Raw genomic sequence first — 15,876 nt, forward strand, 5'->3', positions numbered from 1 at the left:
CTATGGAAGGTCAGGCTGCAGACGCTGCAGCCGTTCTGTGCAAGTGCTCCCCCTGTCTCCGAGGTGAGATGCGCAGTTGGTGCTGGCATGCATGGAAAGCGTGACTACAGCGTTGTTTCAGCCCCAGCCCCAGCCCCTCCCCACCAACACACCTGCTGATGAGAGGGTTTCACGGCGTCCGCCGTATTGATTTCAGCTCCGACTTCTCGGTCTCATCACAGAGCTCGCCTAATTGCACAACCACCTTCACATATCGAGTGCCACAAGTTTCTTCTCTCTTTCTCACACACAAACACAAAGGAGAGAGGGAAAGAGAAAGAAATAGAAGTACACTATTCATCGTGATGACATAACAGACCATTAAGGTTTATGAGAAGGCCATTAAAGTCAAGCCCCAAACATTTAATCAGCTATCAACGCAGCTTACAGCTCCCCCTTCTCAACTTACACATCTCCACCTCTTCCCACCCCAACTCCATCTTCTTACAGAAACAGTACGTGAAGCAATCTGGTTCCATTGAAATGTTTAGACAGGGTATGCCCTACGATGCATTCTAAATTGTGTCCAGTTGTCGAAGGAATAAAAATTTCCCTACAAAATGTGTTCACAATTTAACGTTCTTTCTGTATAATGCGGATTTCTCAAAATGAAATAATTCGAATGGCTTTTTAAAGACGCAGCTAAGGGGTTCGGAGGCTGTATCTCTAGGAGTTTGTCTCTGATCAATGCTACCCCTCCTTAGCTCCTCGTCTTCGTCTGCCGCACTGAAACAGGCCGCATGCACCCAGCCTCCAAGAGGACCCCGTTGTCTTGACCATTAATTTGTGGAGCCCACCCACCCTGTTCCCGAAAGAGAGATAGGAGGAGGAGGACGCGGAATTGGCAGAAATGGGCAAGCTGCGAAAGGAAGTGAGGTAAGAAGCATGCGCCGTTCACGTGAAAATGCAGGGAACTTATTTACGCAACCATTGCACATTGCAGGCCCCTACTGCTATAGGCATTAGAGGCCAAGGCAAGGGTTTGCACAGGGACACACAGGCGAAGACGAGTGGGTGGAGAGTAAAGGGAGAGAGTACGGGAAGGGGTGGTAGACCCGGTCTGCACAAGGAGCAAAGGTGGGTTACAGCAGTAGATGGTGGTGGTGGTGGTAGGTGGGTAGCAGTGGAGGAGGAGGAAAGAAGAAAGGCGGGAGAGGTGAGGTGCTGGGATAGCCGAGAAGGGGCCTGTAGCATGACCCGCAGTGCACGGCACCGGATGGCAAAATGCCCTCCTTGCCAGAGAAAAAGAGTGAAAGAGAGAGAGACTGCCAGACTCGGCACCTCTCCCTTCCCCTCCTACCCATGACTTCCTCCATCGCCCCACAGCTGTATACAGGCTAGGCGCACAGCGAACCAACAGGGGTCCCACCTTAAGACCAAGGCATCCGCTTTACATGGACCATCACCTTCCAGTATCACTCTGGACACGAGGCTGCAGGGCACTTCCAGCTGGCTGGCTGGGACTTTACCTATTAGCGGAAAGCTTTTGTGTCATTAACCACGAGAGCTGCTACCCTGCAGTGTGTCGTCTATACATGGCCACCACTGCCACCGACTAGAACAAGCAAGCTGTCCTCCCTGCGCATATTAGAAACGCTGACAAATATGCATGTTGTGTGCACGTGAAATGACAGCTAATTTATTGCTGAAATGCCATTTTAATTAATATTTTCGCCACAAAATACTTACTTTAAAAACTCTTAGCTTTGCTTTATTTTAATTATATCTAGTTCGAAAAATCGCTTCATAGGCAGTAGATAAATTATCCCAGATGTGCTCATTCTTACTATCTTATCATTGTAGCTACACACACGCCAGTTCCAGAACCTGTGTTAAGCTGCAGTTGTTTTTAAGACACAAATTACTAATGCTGTTTTCATCATTATCATAAACAAACTATATGCTACGTAGATTTGTATCTCATCTAGTCATCATCATCAATAACAATGGGATTTACCTCATCTAATCTTAGAACTAAAAATCACCGATGCTCATTTCTTTTTTTCTGCCCACCTTCCCCCCCCCCTTTTTTTTCTTTAACAGATATTTCATTCAGGTCTTAAATGCAACAGTTCCCTTTCTTGTGTGAAGTATTGTTCTAGAGTTTAAAAAAAATTCAATATCATGATATTATTAAGGCGTGTAAAGCATGTGTATACACTGTGCAAGTACATCATTCTGCATGTATAAAGTATGTACTTAATCTGCATGTATGTGTATAGTCAGCATGCTGATACAACAAAGATGACAGCAATCCATCATGACAGAAGAAGTAAGGTTTCAAATATTTTGAGGAACGGGTTCCATGTGCAGGACATAGAAGTGTTGCTAAAGACCAGTGTAGGATGATGCATTCATCCATGCTAATCAATTGATCCGCGTCACCACCACTTACTGGAAACTTCTTTTATTTAATGTTAGATGTGGATGCAAGATATTCACACTGATGACTATGGTGTTACGAGTCGAGGCAAAATGGTTAGCTGGTGACTGGTGCTAATTCATCGTCACCATCCGTAGCAGGCAGTCTCCGGTAGAGTGCTTGGGGTAGCTCTGGTGACACCTAAACAGTCTGGGTCCCCCAGCATACAACTAGACAAATGTGAACATGGCTAACGACTTACTAAATAGTCCTCACCAAGGTTTTTAACTTCCAGAATACAACTACTACAAAACCACTAACAAGGTTAACGACTGTAGCATACAACAACTGAAGAGCCACAAACAAGATTAGCGACTCTTATCACACAGCCACTCGGCAGCCATCAACAATGTTAGCAACGTTCGTTTAGTCGTACCCACGACACTTAAGCAGTGTTTTAATTAACCTGCTCACTATTTATTTTGTGCACGTTCGTCTGGACTAGTGTCGCTTGGAACTGTTGACACCAACCAAAGAACTGGACAGGGTCGATCGGGTCATAACCGCGCCCTGGCTACCCCTGAGGTAAACATACACAATACAGTATCCAAGCACTGGGTCTTCGCGCTTATGTCATGATGTAAACACAAGGAGTTGGTGAGGTGGACGGGAGGGGAGAGGGGGCATCGCAGTAGGAAGGTAGCCACCCTGGGCAGGCTGCAACGGGAATGCATAGGCTGCGGTGTGAACTTCGCTTCCCAACTGCCAGGCCCCTTCCCACGACACTGGTAATGCAGCTTGACCCCCAACTTTCCCCTCCCCGTCACATCCACACCACCTCATGAAGTCCTAAAAAGAGGCGCAAATGAGTCCTAGGTCACTGCGCCTTGGGTTCACCGTCCAGACTACTTTTGAACGTTGTATAAAAATTAACTTTAAAATGGGTTAGAGATTTACTTTTGGGGAAGGGAAGCGGTGGGGAAGATTTGGGAAAGGAAGTGTGGGGGTAGAGATGTTTGTGTTGTTTGTGAATACCTCGGTGGCCGGTGTGCTGCAAATGGACACAAAGCCGACAACCAGGGGACAAAGACTGTCAACACCGCCCACTGCGTACAAGCAGCTGCACACGCCCAAAAAGCAAACAATGGGAATGGCTAATTAATCCCCTCTTAACTGCCATATGTTCATGGCCATCTTGAGTACACTCGCCCGATACCGCAAAGCCCTATAGCTACGGCCTGTAAAAAAAAAGATCAAGTAGTAGAGGTAGCGGCTGATGAAGGGAGAAGGGGGTGGGTGGTTCTTCGGAGTTCTGAAGGCTGTGCAGTCTTGCAGAAAAAAGTAAGCCCCCCCCCCACCCCACAAACACACCCACCCTCACGTCATCTCTGTCTTGCCGCGCCCTCTGCGCCATGGACACCCTTACCATCCTTCCCCCTCCCACGCTCCCACCGACATAGACAGCACCTCGCTAGCTGCTTGTCCCGAGATGGCCCGTCCAAGTAAGGACATGTCCTAGCCGTGTAACAGGTCGCTTTGATTTATTTTAGCCCGAGCTGTAATCCGTCCCGAACCTCGCCGCCACTGACCTAGTGCCACTCAATGGCCAAGGTGAGGCAGATTGCGACAGCACGGCAAGTGACCAATGGGAAGGCAGCACACCGCTGTTCCCCTCCTCTACGGCCTGTTGTCGCTGACCTCTCGTGACCCTTCCCCCCACCCCTCTCCATCGTCTCTTCACCTACCCTTTTTCTTCGCAGGACAAAACGCTCCCTACAGACTGCGAGGGGAGAGAGGGATAAAAGAGCCAACAGAGCATATCCTATCAGTAGTATTTTTTTAACCCCCTAGTGCATTTTAATGCCCTCTCGGATGTGAATAGCCAGTACACCGTGGACCCGTCCTTCTCCTCTCCCCGTCCCTTCCTCTAAACTGTTTTGTACCAGCCACTGACTAGACTGCCAGACCTGGCTTGCCGTAACAAGCATACGCACAAGTATTTAACTGGCAAGTTGGCCGCCATGTGCCGTTTGTACGGTATGCACATATGTGTGTGTGTGCGAAATGGAAGCGAGGCGATGTCACGAAGTAGATGGAGTCGCTGGACTATGGCGTCTGTGCAGCCAGCGTGAATTATGGATGGTGTGTGTAGCATGTGCACGCTGGCGGTGCCGACAACGGGGGAGGAGTGGAGGCAAGTTGGTTGTGGGGGGAGTTGGAGGGAAAAGGGCAAAGAAAAAGACTGGCACGCGGCTGTGACGCGTACAACAAAAAAGCTGCGCACACACGCACGTGTATGCACACGCACACAGACTTTGCTCTCCCTCTCTACCACAGGGACGGGGGCGTCGTGAGTACAGTAGAACTGGCCGCCCGCCTGGCCCGTCCTGCTGTCACTGACACGGCCCCGCGACTAACAACAACAGGACAGCCTGGAGGGTTGCCAGTGGTCGGGTGACCGTTGGCGCAGCTCCTATTACGTTATACAACCAACACCCCTTCTTGCTCCGGCCGCTTTTACCCAGCGGACGGAAAAGGGACGACCCGCTCGGTGCCCATCCTGGCTCTCACCCACCCCCAACAAAAAAAAATGTAACCCTGGTATCCATTATCACTCGTCTTCCGCGCTATGTCCTTTCACCTCTTCACATCCCACCCACCCTCCACCTTCCCACTGGCTTTCCCACCCCAGCCCTTCACTTCAACTGCTCCGACCCTTCTCTACCTCCACCCACCGTGGTACGGCAAAAGGAGGCAGCTGTCCTGTTGTGAGAGCTGGCGCAACCGAGCCACACATGAGTCACCTTCATGTAAGGGCCAGCCAATGCAATCTGTGGCCAGCTGTCTGCCATCCCTGAAGGGGCCCCCGCACTGCGTTGGCCACTTGACAGGCGAGAAGGGAGCGTGAACTGGGGTGCAGGGGGTGGACTGGTGGTGTCTCTGTCCTCGTAAGGTCACTTGCTGACCTTAAAAGCCGACAATATTTTTGGTACAGCAGCGAAGTGAGGACGTTACTGCGTGTCTGCTGGACCAGTCTACTACCGGGGGGAGAAAAAGCCAGCCAGCCATCAGCAAAACAAGTCGCACCAGTCGTCGTTCACGACATCTACCCACGTATTTCAATTTGAAAAGTACCCCTGATATCACGAGACTCGATTCTCTGCCGACGACCCGCAGGACAGGGTCAGCGAGCAGATGCCGTACTGATTAATCATGTAACCTTTATCAATTGTTCGTCCAAAAAAAAAAAAAACACCACTTGAGCTGTGTTGTGTGTCCGGTTGTCACAATGCGACACGGAGACCAGCAGTCGCTGTTGTAACCCTTTGCTGACGCCCTCACCGCCAACCCCACCAGCACCAACGGTACTATCTAGCACTGGCACAGGGCGGGCGAGATGGGACGAGCAAACAGTAGGGTAACAAGCGGGTCACTCAACGGGACAAGGTCGCGACTGTGCAAGTGTAGTGCACGCATGCACACTGTCAATGACCTGCGTGTGTGTTTGCGGAGCGTTGCTGTCCGGACACGACACACCAGCCTTGATACAATAGACACATAATAGATACAATAAAAGCTTTTCAGCCAGGAATTTCGAAGTTTCAGAAAGTATAAGAACGCGAAAGAATGACGCGCCGTTCAACGTGGGAGCAAGTTTTTTTTTTTATTAAAAAAAAAGACTTGGCAAGAGAAGTTGATGGGGAGTTGGTTAAGGCGGCAGGATCACCCAAAACTGGGTACCAAATTTGTTCTGAGTGACATGGACCAACTAATTAATGTATAAACATAAAATTTTGTCAGAATGTGGTTAAGGTGTTGTATTTTTAAGATACTGACATCTTGATGGTTTCTGGAATGAGGAAAGGGCTTAAAAAATTAAATAAATGAAAAATATGCCCTCGCGACACTAATAAAATTAGCCTACACTTCAGAACTGGTCTAGACCCAAGTATCAGAGACTGAGCTAAAATACTTTTTCTACATTTGGAGAAGAAGTGTAGCTGTAGCATGAACTAGAGTCATTATTCTAGTGTATCTGGTTTGTCTGTGATGTAAGATTTTAAAAAGTGTTAAAATTTTCTGAAAAATACAGTTTTTGTGCCCTTATATCTCAGAAAGTATTAAACATAGGCATGAGATTTTAGTTCATACCAGAGCCACTCCATCTGGGAGTATATGTGCAAAGTTTCAAGAAAATCTGTTAACAAATGTGGAAAATAACTGGAAGACAGTCAGCACTAACGTAGGTTTTCGCTAAAGTTTGGCACACAGATCATTAGCCATAGTTACAGTGTCACAACTGTAGCCACAATAATCGGTCCAAAGTTTAATTAAAATGTAACTAAAAACATTCACAAAGCCATGCTTTCAACTTGGCGGAAGTGCACGGAAGTAGGGAGTAATTATTATTTAGAAGTTATATTGGGAGCTGTTATTATTTGTGTGTCATGTTGCAGGTGACTGAATGTTATTTTCCATTTTGGAGCATTCTGACATGCCACCCCTACCCTGTGTAGATGCAATTATCTAAAAAACTACATAGCTCTGGCAAAAGTTTAACTTACCCTCTGAAAGAGAAAAGATTTATGAATAAAATGACACATCTTAAGTTACTGTCATCGAAAAAAAAATGTTTTCAATCATTCTGGGTGATCCTGCCGCCTTAATATAGTCCTGCCACTGCAGCGGTGACTGTGATAGGGCTATTACATCACAGACCTGTCAGGTTTGTCCCTCCGTGACCCTGACAAGGGCACAATGGCTGTTAGGGTTTTGCTGCCCCCACCCACCACCCTCTGGGGCATAAACCACAGCGAGATGTGTGAACAAGAGAGGGTAGATACGTAGATGCCATATATAAAAGATTTTATCTTACTGTCGCATACTGCTTCAAATAAGGCTTCCTTCTTTCACAAATCAGAACTTATTTATTTACTTTTTTAGGCAGCATTCTCTTTAGCTATCCAGTCTACATGTCAGAAAATACACCGCTAATCCTAAAACTAATGCACTGTGCACTCAGTCATTCCTCGTGTAGTCTAGCTGCCCCTCTTCTCCCCCAACCATTCCAGGTCGCACGCATTCTTCAACAGGGTCAACTGCTTTGTCGACATCGCTATTGTCGACACCGCTATGGGTCAGTGTAGTGTCACCTTGAACAGGGTCAACTTCCCGACTGTTTTCTTGCTGTTTCGAGCTGAAGGTCCACAAAAAGACAAAAGCGAAAGGGCACACTCGACGCCCGCTCGTACGTTCGCCGCAAAGCTGACCGCAAAGAGAGGCTTAGCGGGGCGGGGAGCGCGCGGCGGTGACGTGGCTCATTCACTCATGGGCCGACGACACTAGGGTCAGGGAACTTCAGGCCTTGGATGAAAGTGCTTGTAACCCCCACCCCCCATTACCCTTCACACCCACACACGTACACATAAACACCTTGACGGCTACAGAGGACTGCAAGTTAGCCTCCCACACTGCGAGAATCTGCTCTTGTTAATTATCCCGCAATGGCTTGCGCGCGCTGTGTGTGAGAGAGGAATAAATATATATCGTAGCTCCTGCTCACGAAAAATCCACATAAAAAGTTTAAATGCATTTGTCAATGTGATAAAAGTGAAATCATTCTACTGTGAAAATAACTGTAAAAAGCTCACGGGATATATCGCAACGAAAACGGGGAGAAGCGCGCGCCACAAATGTACTTCACGCCAGCTGCCAATTCCAACGAAAGGGTGACAGAATGATGGCGGCGAATTACGATCTATCGCCTATTCCGTAATCATTGGTCAGCTACCGAGCTACCATGAATAGACCCCACTGACAAATGAAGCGAGGAAATGGAGCCCCCTGTTCTCGTTCCTCAGTTCAACTTCCCCGCCACCACCACTACCCGTCCCTCAACTCTCTCAGTAGAAGCAGCATTGTGTTTACACCTCACTGAATCGAAGCAACATCAACGCTGGCTGGCTGTACGCGACACGTCGCTTGTCGTGCGCGACACGAGCAGCGCCGCCATGCAGGGTCCGCGATGCACTTCGCCATCAACCCAAGGGGGGTGGGTGGGAAGGTCGCTGCCGACGCGCCAATGTCCGAGTACGGAAGGGAGACAGGCAAGCCTGCATCTTGGGGCACTGCGTGAGGAGGAAGAGTCGTAGCAGACGCCACAAAAGAAGGGTGGAGGTGGGGGTGGCGAGAGGAGAAACGACTGGGGGAAGGCGCAAGCGAACTGGCCAGTCTCCTCGCAATTCCTACTGCTCTCACAACGGCCATGGGCAGGACCAATCAATGGGTAGCGGTCTTCTAAGAAGCACCCCGGCAGACCGGCCACCGACCATCTCCCCCACCACCTCCACCACTACCAACACCCAGCCACCTCGCACAATGGACCCTTCGTCACCGCAAGTAGCCCCTGTAGGCCTACCCTCCGACACAAACACCTTTCCCCAGTATTTCCACACCCACCTCGACCCTGCTCTCTGCAGCTGGGCGTGGGCCTGTAGATTTTAACAGGATTCGCAACGGCGTCACGGTCTGTCCACCATCGCCAGAGGAGGGTGGGTAGGACGGTAGGAGGGTAGAATGCGGCCACAGCAAAGGTCTGGGCGACGTCAGGGAGACGGGGGCAAAAAATATAAGTAGTTGAAGCTACACTTGTCCAAAACGAGACTAAGCAGGTCTTTAGCGTGCATTTTACATCCGGCTTGCTCTAGCTTGAAAAGGATTGTTTATGGTCTCTACGATTTTAGCAACTTGGATCACATTACACCTTGCTTCACAAACACAACCTACAATTTTTTCCCCGCTCCTCATATTGAAGAAAAAAAGTTTTTACTTATATTTCACTCGTGCAAAATAAGAAATGAAAAGACTTCTTAAAAAATCTTACGTTAACAATTATTTGCTCTGTAGTTACTTGTTCGTCAGTATAAATCTTTATTAGAAAGACATTCACACATTCACTTTAATTAAAGCTTTATAGTCATGTATAATAAATACTTTTCCAAATTCAGTAATTTAAAGCCAGAGAAGGGTACATTTTTTGCTCTGGTCTAGCGGGCTATGATACAACGAACCTTACAAGACCTTTGTGTGAACACGTTAGTCATGTTCCACTGTGTTTGTAAATTTGCGCAAACTGTTTCTGCACCGACAGCTCCACTCAACTAGGAACATTTACAACTGTGATTCTTTAAAAAATAGATTAAACATTCATTAACTGGCTAAACCCCGATATTATGTGTATTTAAACTTCTTGAAACTGAAAAAAACTCGAGCTAGCATATTTTTATCACTATTGCGACAATGCTTAGACTAGGAAAGTGCTTAATTTCAAGAGTTATGCTTCTCTTGCCTGTTTCTACTTCCCTTTAAATGTCCCACCTTGCCATCGCCTACCTGTGCGCTGTTGTCGTCAACCTCTCTGTTCGAGATCCGACAAGAGTCGCTACTAATAATACTACGGGAACAAAAGTCATTTCTTTAATAAATAAATCAATTTTAAAAACAAATTTGTATATATTTAAATAAAAGAGATTCCATTCTGAACAACGAATAAGCTAGAATGTGAGGACAGATTTTTAAAAATAAACAAAATGGTAAATACAACATGAAAGTAGAGAGAAAGAGACACGAGAACAAAGATATTTTGGTTCTAAAAATGCAGATAGTTGTTCTTTGCTCCTGTCTCGACACATCTCGCTGTCAGTGTTCACGCCAAGTTCGCTGTATACTGCTATGTTCTAAGTTCATCAGGGAGGTGAGCCTCCGACGGTGACGTCTCATCTCCGCCCTCCCTCACACCTGGCCCTGGCCTCACCTAAATATGAAGTATGGCGGCAGTTTCATTGGGTAGATCATTATATCCTCCCCCCCCCCCAACCAACAACTAGCAATTCTTTGTCGGGAATATTTGGAATGTGTTCAAGAGCTCTGAGAAATATCAACTCACTTCAGTGAACAGCTCTGAACCTGCGCTGCGACTAAGCGCAAATAATGTTGAGGTAGGCATAATGGTCGAATCTGATTGTTGAAGTTTCTTTTAGAGTAGCTGAGAATACGTACAAAGATTGTCGAGGATGGGATGAATCCATCTGAATGAATGGCTTATAAGGAATAAGAAACTCTAACCTTTCCAGCAGTGCTCTAAGCGCACCTGCTCTCATTTGGCAACGTCGGCAAGAAGCAATAGCCATCTCGAAAAAATATCGTTGTATTTCTGTGATACGGTTGAGGAGGAAAGGAAGTTTAAAAAAAAAAAGACACGAATTTTTAGAAGATCGTGAACATACCTATGAAGAATTACTGACCTTTGTTGCACAAATTTCACATCTACTGTACAGATTTCTCGCCGTCCATCTGTTAAAGTATTACGCTATCTTCCTTTGTTATTTTGTTTATCAACAACAAAGGCTGAGTACAATACCTATATACTCCCTTACGGTTGAGTTCGGCAGTGAATACCAATAAAGCTTACATTGAGTTATTGTTAAACAAGCTTCTTGTTACTACGAAACACTATTCTAACACAATGACCGGAATATAAGCCGTCGCCATGCACTCCGCGTCACCTCTCAGGACATTTCAGGACACGTGTCTAGTCACAGAAACAGAAACAAAGCTGGATTTACAGGGCCTGTGGTGTGAGCGCAGGACGTTCACTTGTTACATATCCTCCTGACAATCGCACGAGATGCACACCCAGGTCTGACATGAAATGGGTCAGTAGAGCAGGACGATGTAAGTCCATTGTTCTAGTTTTAAGGCGACGCTCCGCTGACTGGCCTAATGGACTCATCGACTTATCCAATGGATGATGGGTGCACGGGGCTGAGATGGGCCTGTCCACCAGTACAACTGCCTGCCCCAACACACATACACATTATAAGCAGAAGCTTAGTTAATCAAACAGTTCCTGAGATCACCTTTTGAATTCCCCCCACTCACGTGCAGCAGCTGTCACCCTTAATGACTCTCCTTGCAGGTCAACAGCAGCTAGCGTGGTATCTACCAGCAATGAAGTACTACTGTTCTGTTTACATTTAGGCCGCGACTACGCATAAAAGGATGGTGCAGACTTCAACTTCGGCAGTTGACAGGAAACTCTATGTCACTGGTCATCATCATTCTCCACACAGACACCAATTTCCTTGTTCTTGTGGGTTGTTGTTTTTTTTTTAATTCATGCAGACTTTGAAAAAAATACAAGCTATTTTTGAAATCTTAACAGTCTGGTCATTTGAGTGAACTTGTTGCTCCAAAGAGCCAAACATTTTGGTCTTACTTTTGTGGATTTTAAAAGCAAAACACAATACTAAAATTTGAAAAAAAAAGAAAAAAAGGTCAAAGAAAAATCATTGTAAGAAGGGATTTAGGTACAATAGGTTTGTTTTAGTAACAAACTAGGAAAACTAAATACTAGCTGAAAGATGGAAGAGATGCTTGGAAAGGAGGCTTGTTGTACCAACAAGTGTATTATCCCCATATAAACAAGCACACAAAGCACAGAATCAGGCTCTGGGCATGACTGGCTACAGAATCTAAATTATCAGTGTCTTGCTTCCATTACAAACTTAAGACAAACGCTGCCACAGTAAGGGATACAGCAAAGCCTATTATAAAATTAGCAACACACACACACAGAGAATTCAAATGACATGTTACATAGTTGACAAGTTCTAGTCCTTTGCAGAAGTGATTGCCCCAACCTTCACCTCATAACTTAGTAGCACAAATGGTAACAGTCACAGTGTTGCAAATATTGCCGCCATAAAATGGAAACACTTTACATGCAGTCTTAAGATGAGAACTTGTACCAAATGCATGCCTGAAAACAAGCCCACCTCACTCCAGCCAAAATCTAAATGCTTGTCCTAGACTTCTGCTTGCCTTGCATGATGTCTGAGGAGTGAATTGCATAGTCATATTCTAGTCACTAAAATAACATTTAAAAAGCGGTGGAGGGGGAGGTAATAATGACAAAATGCATCTTGGAGTGGATGGGGGGCTTAGGGATAATAAAATTATAAACATTGACATATTAAGAAAAATAATGGTGCCATCTAGCATAGTGGCAATGTGAAACAGTTTGTTGAATATGTGGTAAACTATAGAACAGAAATCCAAAGCTGCCTTTTAACAGTTATGGGATGTTGATTCAAGTGAAACATAAAATAATTCACACTACCAAACTTGTAGGGATGTTGGCACTTTTCTGACTTACCCTGCTTGCAAATAACTTTCAACTACCACTACTCTCATTCACGTCTCCTCAAATATTTGAGCGTTAGAATGCTTTCAAAAGACAAAACAAACAGGAAACAAGAAAGTGTTAAATAGTTTTTACGAATTTCCAACATCGCTAAAAGTCACTTGTGAATTAAGTCAAAGGTCAGATGGCATTCATAAACAGACACGTGAACAAGAAAACATTGTGAAAAGATGACCATGCGACCTACTGTAGATTACAGATTTCATCCCCTCTTGTTCGTTTTCAATTATCGAACATGGAACAGAAAGACTGAATTATCGCACCTTAAGAACGCCGTGCACTTGCACTCTTGAGATAGTGCATGCATGCCATGTGCATGAGGCGACAACCACTCAGTTTTATAGCCATTAACAATAAACAAACCATGCATTTAGTTTTGTATAGGGTGACAGCAAATAAACAGCGCAGCGCATCAGAAACTCTGTGCATCTTCCATCTGTTCAAGTCGTCATACGAAGTAAATACTACAGATCTACAGTCACCAACGTCTTGTCACCTCGATCTATCAGATCACCGAAGCTGCACTATCGCATCAAGGCAATTTTAAACAGTTTAATTTTAAGTGAAAGGCTGAAAACTAGAAGTTACACTTCCTACACTTTTCTTTACCAGCATGAGGTTCATCTTTAAGGTCTTTACTGCATGACTAACAAAGGGTTGGAAAGTGAGGTGCGTGGTCAGAAACTCGTTACAATGGTAGAAGCAGACGAACTTTTTTCAAACGACGAATTTTCAAAAAAAAAAAGTAACAGAAATCAGACTAATAAAACGACTACTCACATGAGTCCACAGTCTTCCTCTGTTGAGGTCTGCCTTGTTTTCGGCGTGATGACATGGTGCCGGTCTCCTCATTAAATCGTGATCTTGTCGGGATTACATCTGGACAAAGAATAATAACAAAGATGGCGGCGATGCTGAATTATGGGAAAGATTTGGGCAGCACCTGCTGTATTCCTCCGTATCTGATGTTTTCACTCCGTTCTTCGTGGACACCAAAGTTGGGGTCAATTAAGGTCATCTCATTCTGACGCTCTCGCCCACTTAACAGCCAACACCGAAGTGAACTTTTTTTACTCCTGCCACAAGGCGGCGGTTCCACCGATGCCTGCCAACGCAAGCGTTTAGTCGAAGCGTGCTTGTTCCGAAGCACTTACAGGCGTGCGCGATACACACCGGTCACTTGCAGACGACGGCACGTTAAAGTAAATACAACGGGACTGAAACATGCGCGACGGACTCTTCCAGCGTAGAGTAAGCTCGAGTTGTGGGTTGTTTTTTTTTTCCGGACACAACCGTAGGTACAGGCTGACGGCTCGAGAAACGGTCGGCAAAAGACAATTTGGTCTGTAGGGGTGAAGGGTTGATCAGTCCATAAAGGCGACGGCACCGTTCTTGAAGTGGCAACGGTCGCTGGACAGGTTATGTGTAATCCTGGTGTACACACGAAGACCAATGGTGTTACACCGTCAGCACGCCCCGACAGGCTGCGGTCAACTGATGCGTGGTGGCCCGTAGTGTGTGCTGCAGTCAAGTGACCCCGCGGACCGGCCCAGTCCATTTCATCGAGGGGTGAAAGGTTGTGTAAGGTTATGGACATTAGCTCACGATTGCGTGTGTAACAGTTGGCTTGTCAGGCTCACGCACACACGCACCACTTTACACGCGACCTACGCTGTCTGGTCACTGGCGAAGGTGCAGGGGGAGGGGGAGGACAGGGGGCGTGTTTTCCTTAGTGCAGCCTTTGTTTTTATTCATCAAAACTCTCGTTTCTTCACTTGACTGACACGCACCGCGGTATTAAAAGAGTCGATAGTGTCTTCCCACCCAGCCCCTCGCTGCCCCTCCCCAGCCTGCCAGCACTGGCGTGTTACTATTTTAGGCCAGTAGCCAGGACAAGCCAGCGCGAGCCATTGGCGAGCCAGGCAGGCTGGCAGGCACAGCCCTTTGCCGCGCCGTGTGTCCTCACCAGACCCGGTATCACCGCAACTAACTTTTCCTCCGACTTTTCGCGCTGTTTGCACACACACACACAAACACACACACGCGCACGCGCACGCGTCATACGTTCACGTGTAACTTGCCCATTCTCTTCCAGCACCTCGCTGACCATAAGGTGATCGTAGCCTCGAATGACCTCTGACCCGAGGTGAACCGTCCCATACCCTAGCACCCAAGCCCCTCCCATCCCCTTTTTGCACAGGTCACGCTATCGGCGGGTAAAGTGGGGCAGTGGTGCGGGTCATCTAAGGTGAGCCTCCTTGAAAACAGCAGCCCCAGCTGGGGCTGTGCGGCAGTAGAGACAGCCAGTTCGGGGTGGAGTCGACTACACAGTACGGTGCCTAGGTGGAAACACGACAAGTGGCGGAAGGGGGTGGGGGCGGGGGAAGATAGAAAATCAAACCAACAAGGTAAGCTTTGAGGGTGGGGAAGGAGAGAGGAGAGCCTACTGGAAAGGAGGAAAGGGGTGGCAGGGCTGGACGAAGGGAGCTGGCAAAGTAAAAGAGACGGAAAGGAGGCTAGTGTCAAGGGGGCCAACTCGGAAAGCAAAGGGCTCCATTTCCTCCAGTTGCTAGCCAGCCTTCAGCACGCCGCCGACTGCAGACGGTCTAGCAACGTCGAGACCAATTCCTGCCACAACATGCGGGAGGAAAACAGGAGGACCCCTCAGCGCCCCGCCGTAATGGGCTAGGTTCTCATGGTCCCCCCTCCCCCTTCTTTTGGCCTCTGCGTTTGCAGTCGTTACATTCTGACCCGCTCCTTATCCGCCGAAAGTCAAAACTTTTTCCCTTGGTTCCTTGCTCCAACTTGTTCTTGGGTCGGTTCACATCCCCACTTCATTCACCCTTCCCCCCTCCCTAGCCTAGTGCCACGGACGCTCTGCCGTTTCATGTTCCTCCGAAAGAGTTGGTGGCATACCACAAGTAACCGGTCTGCCATGTCAGACTCCACCGCTGTTGGGCTTCCTTTGCCCTTCTTCGAGATCTTTCCACGCTTGTCTCATATTTCCGGCACAGTCTGCAGACTGAGTCACTGGAAGAAGTCGTGCAATGGTTTGTCAACGCCGACACGGTTCGTCCAGAAAGAAACAGGGCGGAGGTTAGAAAATAGGGGCACAAACACATGAGCCACTTGCAAGCTTGCGATTATTGTTCAGAACTAACCTTTCTTTTCTTGAAGTCATTGTACATTTGGAGGTCTCCCGTCCTGTGGT

At 47.1% G+C, this 15,876-nt stretch overlaps 1 protein-coding gene across 1 annotated transcript in view; it reads right to left on the reverse strand.

Moving 5' to 3' along the window:
• The window catches only part of LOC112569897 (B-cell lymphoma/leukemia 11A-like), a 56,397-nt gene extending 41,647 nt beyond the window's left edge, over positions 1–14,750 (reverse strand). The window contains 1 exon segment of the mRNA XM_025247961.1: positions 13,446–14,750. Coding sequence (XP_025103746.1) covers positions 13,446–13,500 — 55 coding nt within the window. The 5' untranslated portion in view covers positions 13,501–14,750.
• Between the last annotated feature and the right edge of the window lie 1,126 nt (positions 14,751–15,876).

Source organism: Pomacea canaliculata, linkage group LG8 (assembly GCF_003073045.1).
Source record: "Pomacea canaliculata isolate SZHN2017 linkage group LG8, ASM307304v1, whole genome shotgun sequence".
Classification (NCBI taxonomy): domain Eukaryota; kingdom Metazoa; phylum Mollusca; class Gastropoda; order Architaenioglossa; family Ampullariidae; genus Pomacea; species Pomacea canaliculata.